Below are 17,207 nucleotides of genomic sequence, written 5' to 3' on the forward strand. Positions count from 1 at the left end.
GTATAACAGTAAATTTGGGTGAGTTGTTAGGTAAAGATTGGTGGATAGTGTGGGGCCCATTACGCCATTTTGAAGATATTTGTTTTTATTAAAAAGATAAAAAAGAAAATAAAAGTGAATTTAAAAAAGGAAAAAGAATTAAAAATAAAATAAAAATAAAAGTGAATTAAAAGAAGGAAAAAGAATTAAAAAAGGAAAAAGAAAAAAGAAATTAAAGGTGGAATAGTATAACAGTAAATTTAGGTGAGTTATTGGGTAAGAATTGGTGGATGGGTGTGGGGCGGATTACGCCATTTAGTATAGTATAAAGATAAAAAAAAAGTGAATTTAAAATAGGAAAAAGAATTAAAAATAAAATAAAAATAAAAGTGAATTAAAAGAAGGAAAAAGAATTAAAAAAGGAAAAAGAAAATAAAAGTGAATATAAAAGAAAAAAGAAAATATAAGTGGAATGGTATAACAGTAAATTTGGGTAAGTTGTTGGGTAAGGATTGGTGGATGGTGTGGAGCCCATTACGCCATTTTGAAGATATTTGTTTTTATTAAAAAGATAAAAAAGAAAATAAAATGAATTTAAAAAGGGAAAAAGAATTAAAAATAAAATAAAAATAAAAGTGAATTAAAAGAAGGAAAAAGAAAATAAAAGTGGAATAGTATAACAGCAAATTTGGGTGAGTTGTTGGATAAGGATTGGTGGATGGGTGTGGGGCCCATTACGCCATTTAGTATAGTATATAATTAGTACGTACTAGTAGCTGTGCATATAGAGAACAAATAGAGTTTAAGATGAAGTAAATCTAGATAGTAAAAACATAGATGTAGTTGAATAATCACTACTAATGTATGTATGTAGCGGAATCATTGTTTTTTTTTTTTTTTTTTTTTTTTTTTGGCGAAAATATTAATATATATATAAAAGATCATAAAGATCCGGTGGTACATACAAACGAATAGTTAGCTGAATCATTGTTATTGAATAGTTAGTTTTGTAGTTAATGAGTTATTTTTAAGTAGTCTAAAAATTTTGGTACGTTGGTTTTCATACTCACTGGTGACAATTAGGAGGATTTGACAAAACTACTTTTATTGTGTTTGGCTTCATCTCATGTAGGCTGGTTGTTATTATAAAGTGTATCGTCTATGATTATGATTTATGACGATAGCATGAAATAAAGGTTGGCGAAAAAGTTTGTGGGTGAGTCTGTTAAAGTTGTTAGTGAAGGCGTTTTTGTTTTGCATCAACTGTGGACGTTTAAGAGCTGCAGCCATCTGTTAATATTGATGATTTTGGTTATGTAATTATCTTTTCGTGCCTAATGTTGTATCTGCGCATGATATGTTTCACGCCTTTTGTACTCTGCAACTTTTGTCATTGGTTACACAATTTCTCTTGCTTTTAAAAGAAATAAAAGTAAACAAAAGTTAAAAAGTTTGATTGAAGATGCCATTGTATACAATGTAGATGATCTTTATATTTGTTGATGTCTATTCACAGATGTTTTGTTCAATAACTTTTGACGACGGATCATTTTGAAATAATGTTACAAAATTTTGTAGTGAACACCTAAATTTAACTATAGAGGCAAGAAAACATCCAGTGTAAACACACAGGTAATATCAGAATATGGCAAACACACTCGATAGTATTATTCACAATCAACAAAGGCTATATATAGCCACATACAGAGACTCCATAAACGGCTTTCACCATGATCGCCTACTAACTACAACGTGCACCAGAAAATAAGGAACGACTACTTCAACCCTAAGACTAAATCAGATGGACCAAATAGAACGTAACAAACTGATGGACACAAACCCACTTATTAAACATGACCAAATAGGAAGCCCAAACATAAAATAAAGCCCAATAAATCCTCCCCTGAACAAGAAATCATCAGAATTCTTGTTTAAATCTGTTGCACTCCTACTGCACTTCGAAACTGGATGAACTTGTCAAGCTTCAATGGTTTTGTCATTGCATCTGCCAATTGATCTTCGCTTCTACAAAATTCTAGCTTCACATCTTCCTTGTTAACCAAACCACGTAGATAATGAAACCTCACATCTATGTGTTTGGTCCTTCGATGCATCACTGGATTTTTTGATAATTTGATAGTGGAGCTGTTGTCACACATGATCTCAATCGTACCAATCTGTTTTTCATCAAGATCCCCGAGTAATCCTTTCAACCACATGCAATGGCATACGCACGCAGTAGCTGCAACATATTTGGCCTCTGTAGATGAAAGGGTTACTATCTTCTGCTTACAAGAACTCCAACAGATAGCAGCTCCACTTAGCAAGCACACATAACCAGAAGTGCACTTGCGATCTTCTACATCTCGGGCATAATCGCTGTCGGTGTAGACCATGAGCTTATGTTTCGCATCTCTTGCATATAATAAACCATAATTGTAGGTACCTTTTAAGTATTGAAGCACCCGTTTTGCTGCCAATAAATGCTCGTCTTTTGGACTTGCCATGAATCAAGAGAGTAGACTAACGACATATGTGACGACCCGGAAATTTCTGACCAAATTTAAACTTAATCTTATATGATTTCGACACGATAAGCAAAGTCTGTAATATTGAGTCCCAATATTTTTGAACTAGTTCGACCGTTGACTATTCTTGATGACTCACGATACGATTGCTTGTAAATAGATATGCATATAATAATATATATATGTATATAATAATATGAAATATTATACATTGTAATTGTTATAATTAATGATGTAAAATAATAATAATATATAATAACTAATATTTAAAACATATCTATATATATAAATAAAGTATATTAAATATATTTTATGATTTCGAATCTATTTAGTAAATGACAGTAACCCTCAATTTTTATTCGATGGATATTCAACAAGTTTAATACAAACTTATATGATTTTAAAATAAACGATGATCCGAAAATGAGTGATTTAAATTATAATCTTATACATAATTATTTATATAAATATTGTAATATAAGTAATTTATAAATACTATATATATACAAATTTATAATATTTCTTTCCATGTAAATACTTACGAGTTAATATTAACTTGTTATATTATTATTATTATTATTATTATTATTAATAATATTACAGTATTATTATTATTATTAATATATTTATATTTATTAATTATTAAAAATTAAATATAATAAAAACAAATAAATATGTAAGTATCGTCACATATCACCACCTAAAATCATTTCATGTCTACCATTTTACTTTTTGTAAGGAAAGCAACATGTAACAAACCCTTGACAATTCATCCGTGAAACTTGAATTATGAATTGATTACTGTGTTAGATTGATAGTACTAATATTATATCTATTATTTTATTACTATTATATACTCCCGTGAATTAAAAGTGGATATTAGTGTTTGCTTTCTGTTATACTGAACCCTCTATCAAACTCATCTCCTGATCTTTTCTTGTTTCTTTCCCACAATCTTAATATACATAGGTATACTTATGTTATGCATGTGATAGAAAAATAAAACACTTCTTCTTCTTCTTCTTCTAACTAAACTCACCATCAACTCTCTTTCTCTTTAAATATACATACATTTACACTTGAACGAGAGATAGATAATCCGTAAAGATAACCACTACAGTCCACTGGCCACCACATGCTCAGATTTACTTTGTGTTTTGATTGATAACTATCCACCACTAATCACCTTTTTCCCCGATGGTCACCTGCAAATCGTCACCCTTTAAAACCACCATCGACCCATATATATATATATATATATATATATATATATATATATATATATATATATATATATATATATATATATATATATATATATATATATTTTGTTGATCGATAAACATCAAACCGCCAACGTGAGCACCACCTTTCTTAATGAAACCCACAACTCACCAAAATCTATCACCACTTCACCACCTTATCACCGCCACCTTAATTAACCCACAAACCATCTTCGTCACCTTTCATCACCATTATCGTTTCCTTTTTTTGAACCATCAAAACAAAAACCATTTACATGTTACTTCTGCAACCACTGAACATCACTACCCTCTTTCGAAACCACCTTAAGCCACACAAACAACCACCGAGCAACAACCACTTTTGCTGCGTTTTCTTCATGATTACAAGCAGTAAATAACGAGGGTGAAGTGAGCGAACATGATGAGGATAATTGAAACATAATAATTTAGAACATGAGCAACTAGGAATGTAATAGGTTGTGTAATTTAGTTTTAAAGGGGGTACGTACAACACAAAAGAATGTGGCCGACATGTATTACTTTAGGCTAGTAGGATTAGTTCTTTGAGGGTCTAAAGTTGATGCAGAACACAAATGATCATTACAAGGATATTGTGGGACAACATACACATGAGGGCCTTCTACCTTTATTAAAATCTTGCACCCTCAATTTATTTTACATCGGCCCATGGTGAAATATTATAAACCGAATGCAATTTTTTTTTTAATGATCGAGCAAATTAAGGAGTAATGATGGTGAGGATGGATACTAAAGATAAATATGAGCTGTAAAGGAGACGACCATTTTTTTTGGTTCGTTGCTTTTTTCATCGAGGTAAACAAATGAAATAACACAAAGTATAGATTAAAGCGAATTAGTGGACATTCTTGGTTATTTGTTTATTGGACCGAAACCCAAGTTGGTTAGATAATAGGCGATTATTGGTGATGACGCGATTTGATGATTGTGTTCGGTTCATGGGGTATGATTATGAAAGAAACTAGTTAAAGGATTTAAAATCCTAATTAAGTCAGAAACAAAATAGTGGAGCACTGGTTCGGGTGTTGTGTTGATGAATGAGAGTTGTCGGGTTCGAGCCTGAGTTGTAGCATTTTTTTTTAAGGAAAAAGAAGAAGAAGAAGAAGAAGGAACAATTAATAGGTTAAACAAAATTAAGTAGGGTCATTATCATAAAATAAGAAATAGAGGAGTGGTTTGTAGGGTTAGCAGGTAGCGGGAGGTCGCGGGTTCAAACCCGAGCTTGGGCATTATATTTTTTAAGAGCTACTTCTTTGAGGTAGTAATTTTACTCTATTTACTATTTTTATTATAATTATTATTATTATTATTATTATTATTATTATTATTATTATTGTTATTGCTATTAATACTATCATCCTTAAAAATATGATTTTTGTCATTTATAAAAGTATGATTATTAGTAATATGAGTATCATTTATAGTATTATCATAAGTGTTATTATTGTAATTACTATCATCATTAATATTAATATTAAGATTATTATTACTATTATTATTATTATTAGTATTATTAAGTAGATTATTATTAGTAGTATCATTAGGATTAAAACCATTCTCATTAATATTAAAAATTATTATTATAATTATCATTATTATTAGTATTATTATCAAAACTATTAATATCAGTATCATTACTAAATATTTTTAGTATTATTATTATCATAAAAAGATACAAATTTTTATTTACTATTATTAATATTAATATTAATATTAATACTATTTTACAAAATAAATAGCTATATAAGAATATATTTAATACGTATCACATAACAACATTAATATTTTCTTAATAAATACTAATTATTTATATAAAGTATATCAAATAAATATAACTAATTTAGTTATTAATGAAACATACAAGTTACTAAAATTACAATTTCTAATAATACATAAACTTGTTCGATTACGATTATATGTGTTAATATATATACTGGATATAGGTTCGTGAATCCGAAGTCAAACCTGCATTGTTCAGTTCTGTCGTATGCATATTTTTACTACAAAATATCGTACGGTGAGTTCATTTGATTCCCTTTTACTCTTTACATTTTTGGGACTGAGAATACATGCGCTGTTTTTACAATTGCTTTATTAAATGCTTTTGAAATACATTTTGAACTGCGAATACATGAAATGCTTTTATAAATGTTTGACGAGATAGACACAAGCAAAACATTCCTCGAATGAATTATGTGGACGTGATAATTGCCACCATTGAATTATGTGGACGTGATAATTGCCACAATTGATATGAATATTTTTTCCCTGATTATTATTGCTTGGTAACCTAAGAATTAGGGAACATCACTAATTTTGAGAATTAGTGCACGCCTAATTGACGCGAATCCTAAAGGTAGCTACCGGGTTTAACACCCCCACCCAGAATGTTCACTAGACGGAAGGGCTAGTGGGCGTGGTGTTTAGTACTTCGAAGTTTATATGATTATTATACAGACGAGATGTTCTGTTTTGGGGATATTATTATGCGCATTATATGTTAAGGTCGGTTACCAAGCCAAGCTATGAAAGCAATGAAAAGTGAATGTTATGTATCGAGAGAATGATTTTATACACAGGTTATGTGTATGTTATTTTTGTGCACGAGATATGTGTACGGTTACTAAGTTTTATGAAAGATGATTTTGTACACGAAAAAAGTGTACTGTATTTAAAAGATATCGCATGTACATTACAGGTGGGTATAGGATTCGGGCCCATTTGTACCATGCAGGATTTAAATCTTGTGGTCTATCAAAATGATGAATTTTATTGTTTTATGTTAAACCTATAAACTCACCAACCTTTTGGTTGACATTTGAAAGCATGTTTATTTTCAGGTATGAAAGAAACCTTCCGCTGTGCATTTGCTCATATTACATGGAGTCGTTCATGGCATATAGAGGTCCGTTCATCGCAATGGTGCCAGATGTTATTGTATTCGTTCAGAAAAATGTGGACGGGGTATGACAACATACATCAAATCTGGAGGGGTTACGGTTAAGTACATTAGACTCCCCACTAGCCGTTTATACGAGGTCTCATCAATATCCTCCCCTACTCCAGCCTTTGTTAGAATCGTACCCGGTACAATGGGGCTATCAACCGGGTTAACATCCCACAGTTTGAATCCTTGAAGCACATCTTGTGCATACTGTTTCTGACATAGTGAAATACCAGCTGTAGTTTGTTGCACCTCGACACCAAGAAAGTACCTCATTTGGCCCAAATCTGTCATCTCGAATTCCCTTTGCATGGAGCGTTTAAAGCTGTCACATAACATCAAATCGTTTCCAACATAAATCAAATCATCAACATATAAGCTTACCAAAGTCACCTTGTTCCAAACTTTCTTGTAAAATAAAGTATGATCATAATCACTTTGTTTGAAACCTTCCCACTTAAAATAACCTTCAATTCAATTGAACCAAGCATGCGGGGCTTGTTTCAATCCATACAGCGCCTTTTTCAACCGATAAACTTTCGACTCTTCGCCTTACTTGATGAAACCTTCAGGTTGAGTTACGTATACAACCTCATTGAGATCACCGTGCAAAAATGCACTTTTAACGTCAAGTTGGAACATAACCCAACCTCTTTGAGCTGCAACAGACAATAAACTCCGAATGGTATCCCAACGTGCTACAGGGGCGAATACATCTTGATAATCAATTCCCTTCTTTTGTGCATATCCTTTTACAACCAGTCTCGCTTTGTACTTGTCAACCTGCCCATGTTCGTTTAACTTGGTTTTATAAACCCATTTTACGCCGATAGGTTTACAGCCATTTGGTAAATCAACTAGCTCCCAAGTCTTGTTCTGATTAATAGCAGCAATATCGTTCTCCATAGCTTGTACCCACTTTTCTTCCTTACTAGCTTCTTCATACAACACTGGATCATCAAGAGAACTGTACATAACATACCCAACCTCATCTTCAAGAACATCCTCATCAGATATATCAGGACCAGAAGTATAATCGTTCATCCAAACTGGTGCTCGACGGGAACGTGTTGATGTTTCTGCTTGAGTTGCGGCTTCAACTTCAGGAACACTTTCAGGTGCTTGATCAGCATATACATTATCTCCAGATGAGTTTTCTTCACTGACATTATTTTGTGCTGGTGTAGTAATAGTGGGACTTTCAGCATCAGTGGATGGAGAATCATGAATAGGTGAGTTTTCTTCTTCTTCAAATACTTGAACATTACCATTTTCATCTTCTATCACTGGCATTCCAGTCTCGTTTTCTTTCATCTTCCAGTCCCATTCCTCCTCTTCATCGAATACGACATCACGACTCACAACAACCTTTTTCTGAACCGGATCATATAATATGTACGCCTTTGATTCAAGACTAATCCCCAAAAATACGCATTTGTGACTTCTATTGTCAAGCTTAGTTCGTAGCTGAGATGGTATGTGCACATGGCCAATACAACCAAATATGCAAAAATGCTCAACACTTGGTTTTGAACAAGACCATAGTTCTTCGGGTACTTTATCATCAAGGCTGCGACTTATACATCTATTAAGAATGTGACTAGCCCACTTTATAGCTTCAGGCCAGAAGTATTTTGGCATGGATTTGTCAACCAAAAGGCACCGTACCATATTCATGATAGTACGATTTCGTCGTTCTGCCACCCCATTTTGTTGCGGGGTGTAGGCTGCGGTTAACTGCCGCTTTATTCCATTGCTTTCACAGAATTCATTAAACTGAAGTGAGGTGAATTCTCCACCCCGATCACTTCTCAAACATTTAACTTTCGAACCTGTTTCTCCTTCTACAGTTACTTTAAATCGTTTGAAATGTTCAAACTTTTCACCTTTATGGGATAAGAAATAAACCCATGTCTTTCGCGTATAATCATCTATAAAAACAAGGACATACCTTTTGCCACTTTGTGAGGCTGGAGTAATCGGTCCACATAAGTCAGTGTGAACTAGTTGCAGCTTCTCAGTCACACGCCACTTGCTAGACTTTGGTATTGCTACTAGTTGTTGCTTGCCGATTGTACATGTCTCACATACTTTTGTTTTCTCGGCCAAAGTAGGTAACCCCTAGACCATCTTCCTGATTTGCATTGTCCTTAAAGCCTTGTGATTGACATGAGCAAATCGTCGGTGCCATATTTGATTGTTTTGTTCTTCACTTACTTTCAAACAGTTCTATGCCAAACCCATCATAGAAACTTGAATGGGAAACATTCTATTCCGTGTCATCTTTGAGGTAAAAAGTAAACCTCTTTGATGATGATAAGCTTCAAGGATTTCATTGTCCATCACAAACTTCACCTTCTTTTTCTGGAGTTGTCCCATGCTAATCAGATTCGATGTCAATTCCGGAACATAATATACTTCAGTAATCACTTGTGTAATTCCATTCACTTGTAGCCGTATGTCTCCCAGTCCTTTAACATCTAAACATAAGTCATTGCCCAGTCTAACAGTATGACTGTAGTTCTGATCAAGGCGTATGAAACACTCCTTTATTCCCGTCATATGATTTGAGCATGCTGAATCTAGAAACCACATGTTCTTCGATGCCTTCTGACTCGTACCCACCGCAGCCATTAGAAGCAGTTCTTCGTTCTCATCATATTCAGTATAGTTGGCGACACGTTCACCACTAGGACATTCATACGCAAAGTGTCCCATCTTATGACACCTGTAACATTCTACTGCTGATTTGTCGAAGTAGGAACGTCCACGTCCACGACCACGTCCCCTACCTCGAGTGTAGGACCCCCTACCTCGTCCTTTTCCTCGTCCACTGCTCACATCTTGTTCAACCTTCAAAAGTTGCTCATCGGGTACTCGTTTTAACAACTTCTGCTCATGAACAAGTAATGAGCTTTGCAGCTCATCAACTGATAGTTTATCGAGATCTCTTGATTCCTTAATTGAGCACACCACCGGAATGAAATTTTCTGTCAATGTCCGAAGAATCTTCTCAACAATCTTTACATCTGGCATGTCCTCCCCGCTGTTTCGCATGTCATTGGTAACAACCATGACCCGATCAAAATATGCCGTAACTGATTCTCCAGATTTCATCTCTAAGGTCTCAAAATCCCTTCTCAACCTTTGTAATTGTGCCCGTTTCACATGAGCATTACCTTGATACTTCAGCTTCATAGCTTCCCATATTTGCTTCGCAGTATTCTTCTGAGTAATTGTTTTCAGGATATGCTTATCAATGGACTGAAAAAGATATTTCTGAGCCTTCAAATCCTTCAACTTCAACGTGTTTAAATTGACACGTTCCGCATCTGTCAATGTTCTTCCTTCTTCTAGTTCCTTGTACCCTTCCTCAATTACGATCCAAAATTCCTTGGAACGGAGAAGAGTCTCCATTAGCAAGCACCAATGATCATAGTCACCGTCAAATTTGGGTATACTTACAGCCTGGAATTGACCATTCTCTTCAGCCATCTCTCTCCGTTAAGTACTGATCTCACAACGTTTGCAGCTCTGATACCACGTGTAAACATACAGGTAATATCAGAATATGGCAAACACACTCGATAATATTATTCACAATCAACAAAGGCTATATATAGCCACATACAGAGACTCCATAAATGGCTTTCACCATGATCGCCTACTAACTACAACGTGCACCATAAAATAAGGAACGACTACTTCAACCCTAAGACTAAATCAGATGGACCAAATAGAACGTAACAAATTGATGGACACAAGCCCGCTTATTAAACATGACCAAATAGGAAGCCCAAACATAAAATAAATCCCAATATCCAATACTATACAATTATACACTACTGCACATTAATGATGACCCCGTCTTAGTAAGGAAAGGAATCGACCTGATGTTCTCTCTGTCCGTCGGTCCACGGCAATTTCAACCTGAGAAAAGCATTGGATAATGGTCAGATGAGTCGGCCCAAGTTGACCCAAACAAACATGTTGTAAAAAGGTTTTTATTTTTATAGGCAATTAACGACTATGCTTAACCCCAACTTAAAGATAGCCGATCCCACCTACAGATTTAGCTGGTCAAAAAATTACACAAGTAAAAAAAGTTAAGCAATACTAAGTATACAGGAAGTAAGGATTAGCCACGCACACGTACATACCTCTTCACTTATTTTGTTGAGGATATATATAATTTGTGTAAAGTCAGGTCTTAAAGTTGGGTCTTTTTGCCAGCATTTTCCAAGAAGGTCAGCAAGCCTTGGCTGAGTGTTCTTCGGTATAGTTGGTCGTAAGCTCTGAAATGTCGGATTGTTAATTAGTGTCATAATAATCCATGTCCATGCACATTTTTTTTACTATGAGGTAAAAATACGTTGAATCTTGATTGATTGATGTTTTACCTTTTGAACCACTCCAATAGCTGCCTGTACCGGTGTCAAGTACTCATATGGAAGCTGGTGGAACAAATAGAATATGAATACTAATATTAATATTAATGCGCACAGTGTAAAGGAAACACAATAATCAATTACCAACAAATAAATTTACCTTTCCAGTTAATAACTCCCATACAACAATCCCAAAACTGAATACATTTACTTTGAGATCGTAGGGTTTGTGCTCAATAACCTTCATTGTAATAACAACAAGTACTACTATCATGAATAAATGTAATATAATTTTAAACGATGACAGTGGACAAACAGTAACATATATATAGATATATAAGTGCTTTAGAATCCTAACAAATCAGAGATTTTAATTTGCGTAAAACTCAAACAAAAAGTGAAGTTTACTAACAAAACTTCATGAACTGGTTTGTGGCTGTTATAACTTGATAACGATTTGATAAAAAAGTTACATTATAAGCTATTTCTGTTGGACCAATATTGACATAAAGTAATAGTTAGAGGTTTATTTTGTGAAATTATATCTCAAATGGATTTGAGGAGGTGGAACGTGTAAACGGATAACAAGTGGGCTAGCCGTCATAGTTTTCAATTTTGCTTCTTCCTTGACTATTCTAATATATTCTAGACTTGATTATCTTAGATTATTCTAGACTTACTTAATGGACAAGGTTAATCAACTATAAATAGAGATAGTTGCTCTATGTAATGAAAAGATTGTAATAAGAGTTTTTTCTATAATTGGAGAAGGATTTCCAATAAGTCTTGTTCTTAAATTTTACTATTCTGTCTTCATAATCTGGTACCAAATTTCTTCAATTGGTATCAGAGCTAAGAGTTACAAAAGGGATCGTGTTGTTGATCAAAAGGACTAGATCAATCACCAGATTCTAAGACAGAAAAAATACGAGCATCGATCGAAGACCAAATTCATGGGGGATATTATCAATACCTCGACTGCAATCAAGGATACCAACCATCTAACTTTCCAGTACCCTATCCTAACTGCGACCAATTATCCCATCTGGTCGCTTAGGATCAAAGCGATTTTTAAGGCACGTGGAATTTGGGAATCAATTGAACCTGGAACTGATGTCGATCAGAAAAAGGATAATGCTGCACTCGCTTATTTGTATCAGTCTTTACCTGAAGACTTGATTCTTCAAGTTGCAAGTTGCACCCATGCGAAGGAAATCTGGGATGCAATCAAGACCCGTCATCTTGGAGTTGAACGAGTAATGGAGGCTAGGCTTCAAACTCTTAAAGCTGAATTTGAAGCAGCAAGGATGAAAGATAACGAAAAAATTGATGATTTTGCAGCAAAACTTTCTGGAATTGCCTCAAATCAGTTGCACTTGGAACCGTCATTGAGGAAACCACGTTGGTGAGAAAAATATTAACTGCCATACCAGAAAAGTTCTTAAATATGGCAGCCACTATCGAACAACTGGTTGTTCTCAAAACGGTGAAATTCCAGGAAGTTGTGGGTAGGCTAAAAGCTTACGAAGAACGAACCAGTCTAAAGACTACAAATAACAGCCATGACCAACTTCTGTTGTCCTACGAAGGATGGGACTCAAGAAAGAAAATGGAAAACAGCTTTGGTCAAGGTCGAGGGAATGGCCAAGACACCCGGGGTAGGGGCCGAGGTCGTGGACAGTTTGGTGGTCGAGGAAGAGGTTCAGGCCGCGGAAAAAACTTTTTTGCTGGTAGACAAACAACTGAAAACTTAACTAAAGATCGATTCAAGCTACAGTGTTTTCGATGTGATGCATTTGGACACTTCTCATCGGATTGTCCAACACGAAAGAAAAGAGAACAAGCAAATTTGACTCAAGCTAGATTAATCGAACTACCAGTGGCTAATGATGACAGACCTGCACTATTGATGTCCGTAGCCAATCAAAGAAGCGAGAAGGAAGTAATTCATCTAAGTGAAAAGAAGGTTTTTCCAGCAAAGTATGAGTCACATGATGGTGGAGAAAACATGTGGTACTTAGATACTGGAGCAACAAACCACATGACAGGAAACAAATGACTGTTTTCAAAACTTGATATGGATATTGGTGGTACAGTGAGATGTGGGGATAACTTGTTTGTAGATATAGAAGGAAGAGGATCTATTCTTTTAACATGTAAGAATGGTAAACAACGTTTGTTGACCGACATACTTTATATCCCATACTTAAAGACTAACATATTTAGTCTTGGGCAAGCTGAAGAAGGGGGTTATGTAATATTGATCAAACATGGTTTCTTGTATATGTTTGAGGTAGATGGATCGCTGCTAATGAAGGTTCAAAGGTCTACTAATCGGCTGTATAAAATTAATCTCGAGGTTGGGACACCAATCTGTTTGCATGCCAAGATTGATGATCCAGCATGGTTGTGGCATGCCCGTCTCGGTCATGTGAACTTTGATACAATAAAGCGGTTAGGGACCAACAATCTAGTTGATGGAGTGCCGGTTATTGACCACCCTACACAGATGTGTGAAGCATGTTTAGCAGGGAAACATTCACGATAAAGTTTTCCTGTTCAGACAACTTTTAGAGCCCAAAATCTACTGGAACAGGTTTATGTAGATGTGTGCGGACCCATATCCCCTACCTCCCAAGCTGGAAACAGGTACGTTCTGCTGATTGTTGATGATCACAGCAGGTTTATGTGGTCTTTCATGTTAAAAACCAAAGGAGAGGCGTTTGAGCAATTCAAGAAATTCAAGGCGATTGCTGAAAATCAATATGGAAGGAAAATAAAGGTCCTTAGAACTGATTAGGGAGGAGAATTTACATCCAACGAGTTCAATCAGTATTGTGATTATGCTGGAATCACAAGACAGTTGACTGCACCTTACACACCACAGCAGAATGGTACCGTTGAAAGGCGAAATCGAACAGTGGTGAGCAAAACAAGGAGTATTCTTAAAGCAATGGATATGCCACAAAGTTTCTGGGCTGAAGCAGTACGTCACTCGATTTATGTTCTAAACAGGTTGCCCACAAAGATTCTGAAAAATCAAACACCATATGAGGCTTTAAAAGGAAGAAGACCAAAATCTTAATCATTTACGGGTGTTTGGATGTGTTGGATATGTGAAAGTACCTTCAGATCAAGTAAAAAAACTTGATGACAAAAGTATTCCTATGGTTTATTTAGGAACTGAACCAGGAACTAAGGCACATCGTATGTATGATCCCGAGAAGATGAAAATAGTAATCAGTCGAGATGTGAAATTTGATGAAGCACGCAAATGGGATTGGCATTCCAGAGTAGAATACAATCAAGAACCTAATCACAAAGGAGAATTCGTGATACATATAAACCCCGGTGAAGTCTCAGCTGATAAAAATTCTGAAAATGGGCCTACTGAACCAGGCAGCCCAAGTAGCTCATATAGCCCACAAAACAGCAACTCCTCAAGTCAAGGAAGATCAACCAATGAGGAAAGCATAACCCATTCTGATGTTAGCAGTCCTGAAACAACAGTAAAACAGCGAGGACCTATGATGTCCCGTCTCCCGACAGATACAGTCAATGAGTCAGATCCATTTATGGCAGAAGAGGAGACATATGATGATACACCACCTCGAGGTTGGAAAAATCAAAGTGATATATATGATCTTCTTCTTACTGAAGAAGAACCAACAAATTTTAGGGAAACTACAAGATATAAAGAATGGCAGCAAGCTATGAAAGGTGAAATAGCTTCTATTGAAAGGAATGATACTTGGGAGTTAATGGATCTACCCCAGGGACACCAACCTATTGGACTACAATGGGTATACAAAATTAAAAGGGATATAAAAAGAAATGTCACACGACATAAAGTACGGCTAGTTGCCAAAGGCTACATCCAAACACATGGTGTAGACTTTGACGAGGTATTCGCACCCGTAGCTAGATTTGAGACTGTTAGACTTATTCTAGCTTTGGCAGCCCGAAGAGGGTGGGATGTTCATCACCTAGATGTTAAAACAGTATTTCTACACGGTGACCTCAAGGAAGAAGTCTTCGTATCTCAACAGGAAGGTTTTGTGATAAAGGGGAAGGAACAAAAGGTGTACAGACTGTTAAAGGCTCTCTATGGCTTGAAGCAAGCCCCACGTGCTTGGAATACAAAATTAGATGGAGTTCTAAAGGAATATGGATTTCAAAGGTGTAATCTTGAACAAGCTGTATACACAAAAAGAACACAAGAAGGATCACTTTTGGTAGGAATTTATGTTGATGATTTGATTGTAACAGGTAATAACCCGGAGAAAATTAAACAATTCAAAAGGCAAATGGAAGATAAATTCGAGATGAGTGATCTGGGCTTACTTTCTTATTATCTTAGACTCGAAGTAATACAAGGCATAGATGGAATAAAAATTCATCAATCAAGATATGCTAAGAGAATCCTAGAGGAAGCAGGAATGTGGGAGTGCAATTCTACCAAATATCCAATGGGACCAGGTCTGAAGTTTATGAAAGATGATGGTGTGATGACCCGGGAATTTCCGATCAAATTTAAACTTTAATCTTTATATAATCCCGACACGATAAGCAAAAAATCTGTAATGTTGAGTCTCCAAAGTTTTGAAATCTATATTCATGAAATCAATTACCCTTTGACCATGCCTAAAGATTCACGAACAATTATGTGTAAATAAATATATATGCATATACATGTGTGCCTATTAGATTGAGATATATTAATAAAACATTGAACGAAATAGTTAATATGAATAAAAGCTATGAGATATATTTTATGAACTTGGAAATGCTATCAAAGTATTGAATGAATAATATGTTACATAAACGTATCTGTTCGATGTAAGTTTATCGACGAGATTAAAAAGATAATATCAAATGATTGAATTATCAGATACATTGAATTATGATTATGAGTCTCTGTTATGAGGTCCACTTTGAATTAGGAAAATCTTATTTTTAACGGTATTCGGAATAATTGGTAAAGTGATTTACAAATGAGAACAAAAGTGTCACATATCGAGAGTTAGACAAAAGTTAGTGGAGAAGTGAATTTTATAATATTTGATTGATCTAATTTCAAACGTGCGAAATCGTTTTTCGATATAATAGAACTTGATCATTTGATTCGTTAGATATTAAGATATATTTTTTAAAAAGTTTAAGGAAAGTAAACTAAGCGTTGGTGAGTAGTTGAATCATATCAAATTAGGTTTAAAGTATAAACGTTATGAGATATAAGATTCCTAGACAAATTTAAAAAATAAACTTTTAAACTATAATTAGTTTTAAAAAAATAATTATTATATTATTACAGTAATATTTCCATTATACACGATACGTACGAGTTTATATATTTTTAAATGAAAATATATATATATATATATATTTTTCGAAGTGATAAGTTTATAATATCAAATTAGTTATAAAACGTTTTGATTTAAACTAATATTATTAAATATGTTTTGATAAATAACGAGACTATGATTATTAACAGGAAATGACCAAAATACTCAAAAGATTAAGTTACACCTTGAGTGGGTTAGTTTTTAATTAATTTAAGTCTAGTTAGTAATAAAGGTACATGTCACAAAACGTTTAATTTAAGATAAAATATTTTGACAACACAACGAGATTTTAATTTATAGAAGGAAATGACCACAACGCTCAAATTTTATAAGATACATTTTTACAAAGTAATTTATTGATGAATAAATCAAACTATTACTAAAGGTACACGTCGCATAACGTAAAAGACTAGTTTTCATAACGTACAAAAGTGCGCTCGAAAAACCGAAAGTGGTACATGAGTCGTGCGACCACGTCCGTGTCATTTTTGTAAAAATTCTATTTTTACCATGAGCGTAAATATAATATAATATTTAATTAATTCTAAAGATTAAATATATTATATATATATAATAATAATTAATAAAGCATAGGAAACATGTAAGAACATGTAATACGAGTAACTTTGAAGATTAGTTCCGTAAATTATGGACTTTTGATTCATCAATTCTTCGAGATTTGCGGAGGCAATGGGCCCAAGTTTGGTGTATATAGCTCGAATGCATTCTGAATTCTTCAT

At 34.4% G+C, this 17,207-nt stretch overlaps 2 protein-coding genes across 2 annotated transcripts in view; both read right to left on the reverse strand.

Moving 5' to 3' along the window:
• Nucleotides 1–1,910: 1,910 nt before the first annotated feature.
• On the reverse strand, nucleotides 1,911–2,486 carry LOC139855354 (secreted RxLR effector protein 161-like). The gene has a single exon (XM_071844577.1). It carries the CDS (start codon nucleotides 2,484–2,486, stop codon nucleotides 1,911–1,913), a length of 576 nt encoding a protein of 191 aa, XP_071700678.1.
• Nucleotides 2,487–10,529: 8,043 nt separating this feature from the next.
• LOC139852376 (serine/threonine-protein kinase STY46-like) overlaps nucleotides 10,530–17,207 on the reverse strand; it is a 30,474-nt gene continuing 23,796 nt past the window's right edge. Inside the window, 4 exon segments of the mRNA XM_071841661.1 lie at nucleotides 10,530–10,664; nucleotides 10,895–11,029; nucleotides 11,135–11,188; nucleotides 11,283–11,363. Of these exon segments, the coding sequence (XP_071697762.1) occupies nucleotides 10,587–10,664; nucleotides 10,895–11,029; nucleotides 11,135–11,188; nucleotides 11,283–11,363 (348 nt within the window). The 3' untranslated portion in view covers nucleotides 10,530–10,586.

This window comes from Rutidosis leptorrhynchoides, chromosome 6, assembly GCF_046630445.1.
Source record: "Rutidosis leptorrhynchoides isolate AG116_Rl617_1_P2 chromosome 6, CSIRO_AGI_Rlap_v1, whole genome shotgun sequence".
Lineage (NCBI taxonomy): Eukaryota > Viridiplantae > Streptophyta > Magnoliopsida > Asterales > Asteraceae > Rutidosis > Rutidosis leptorrhynchoides.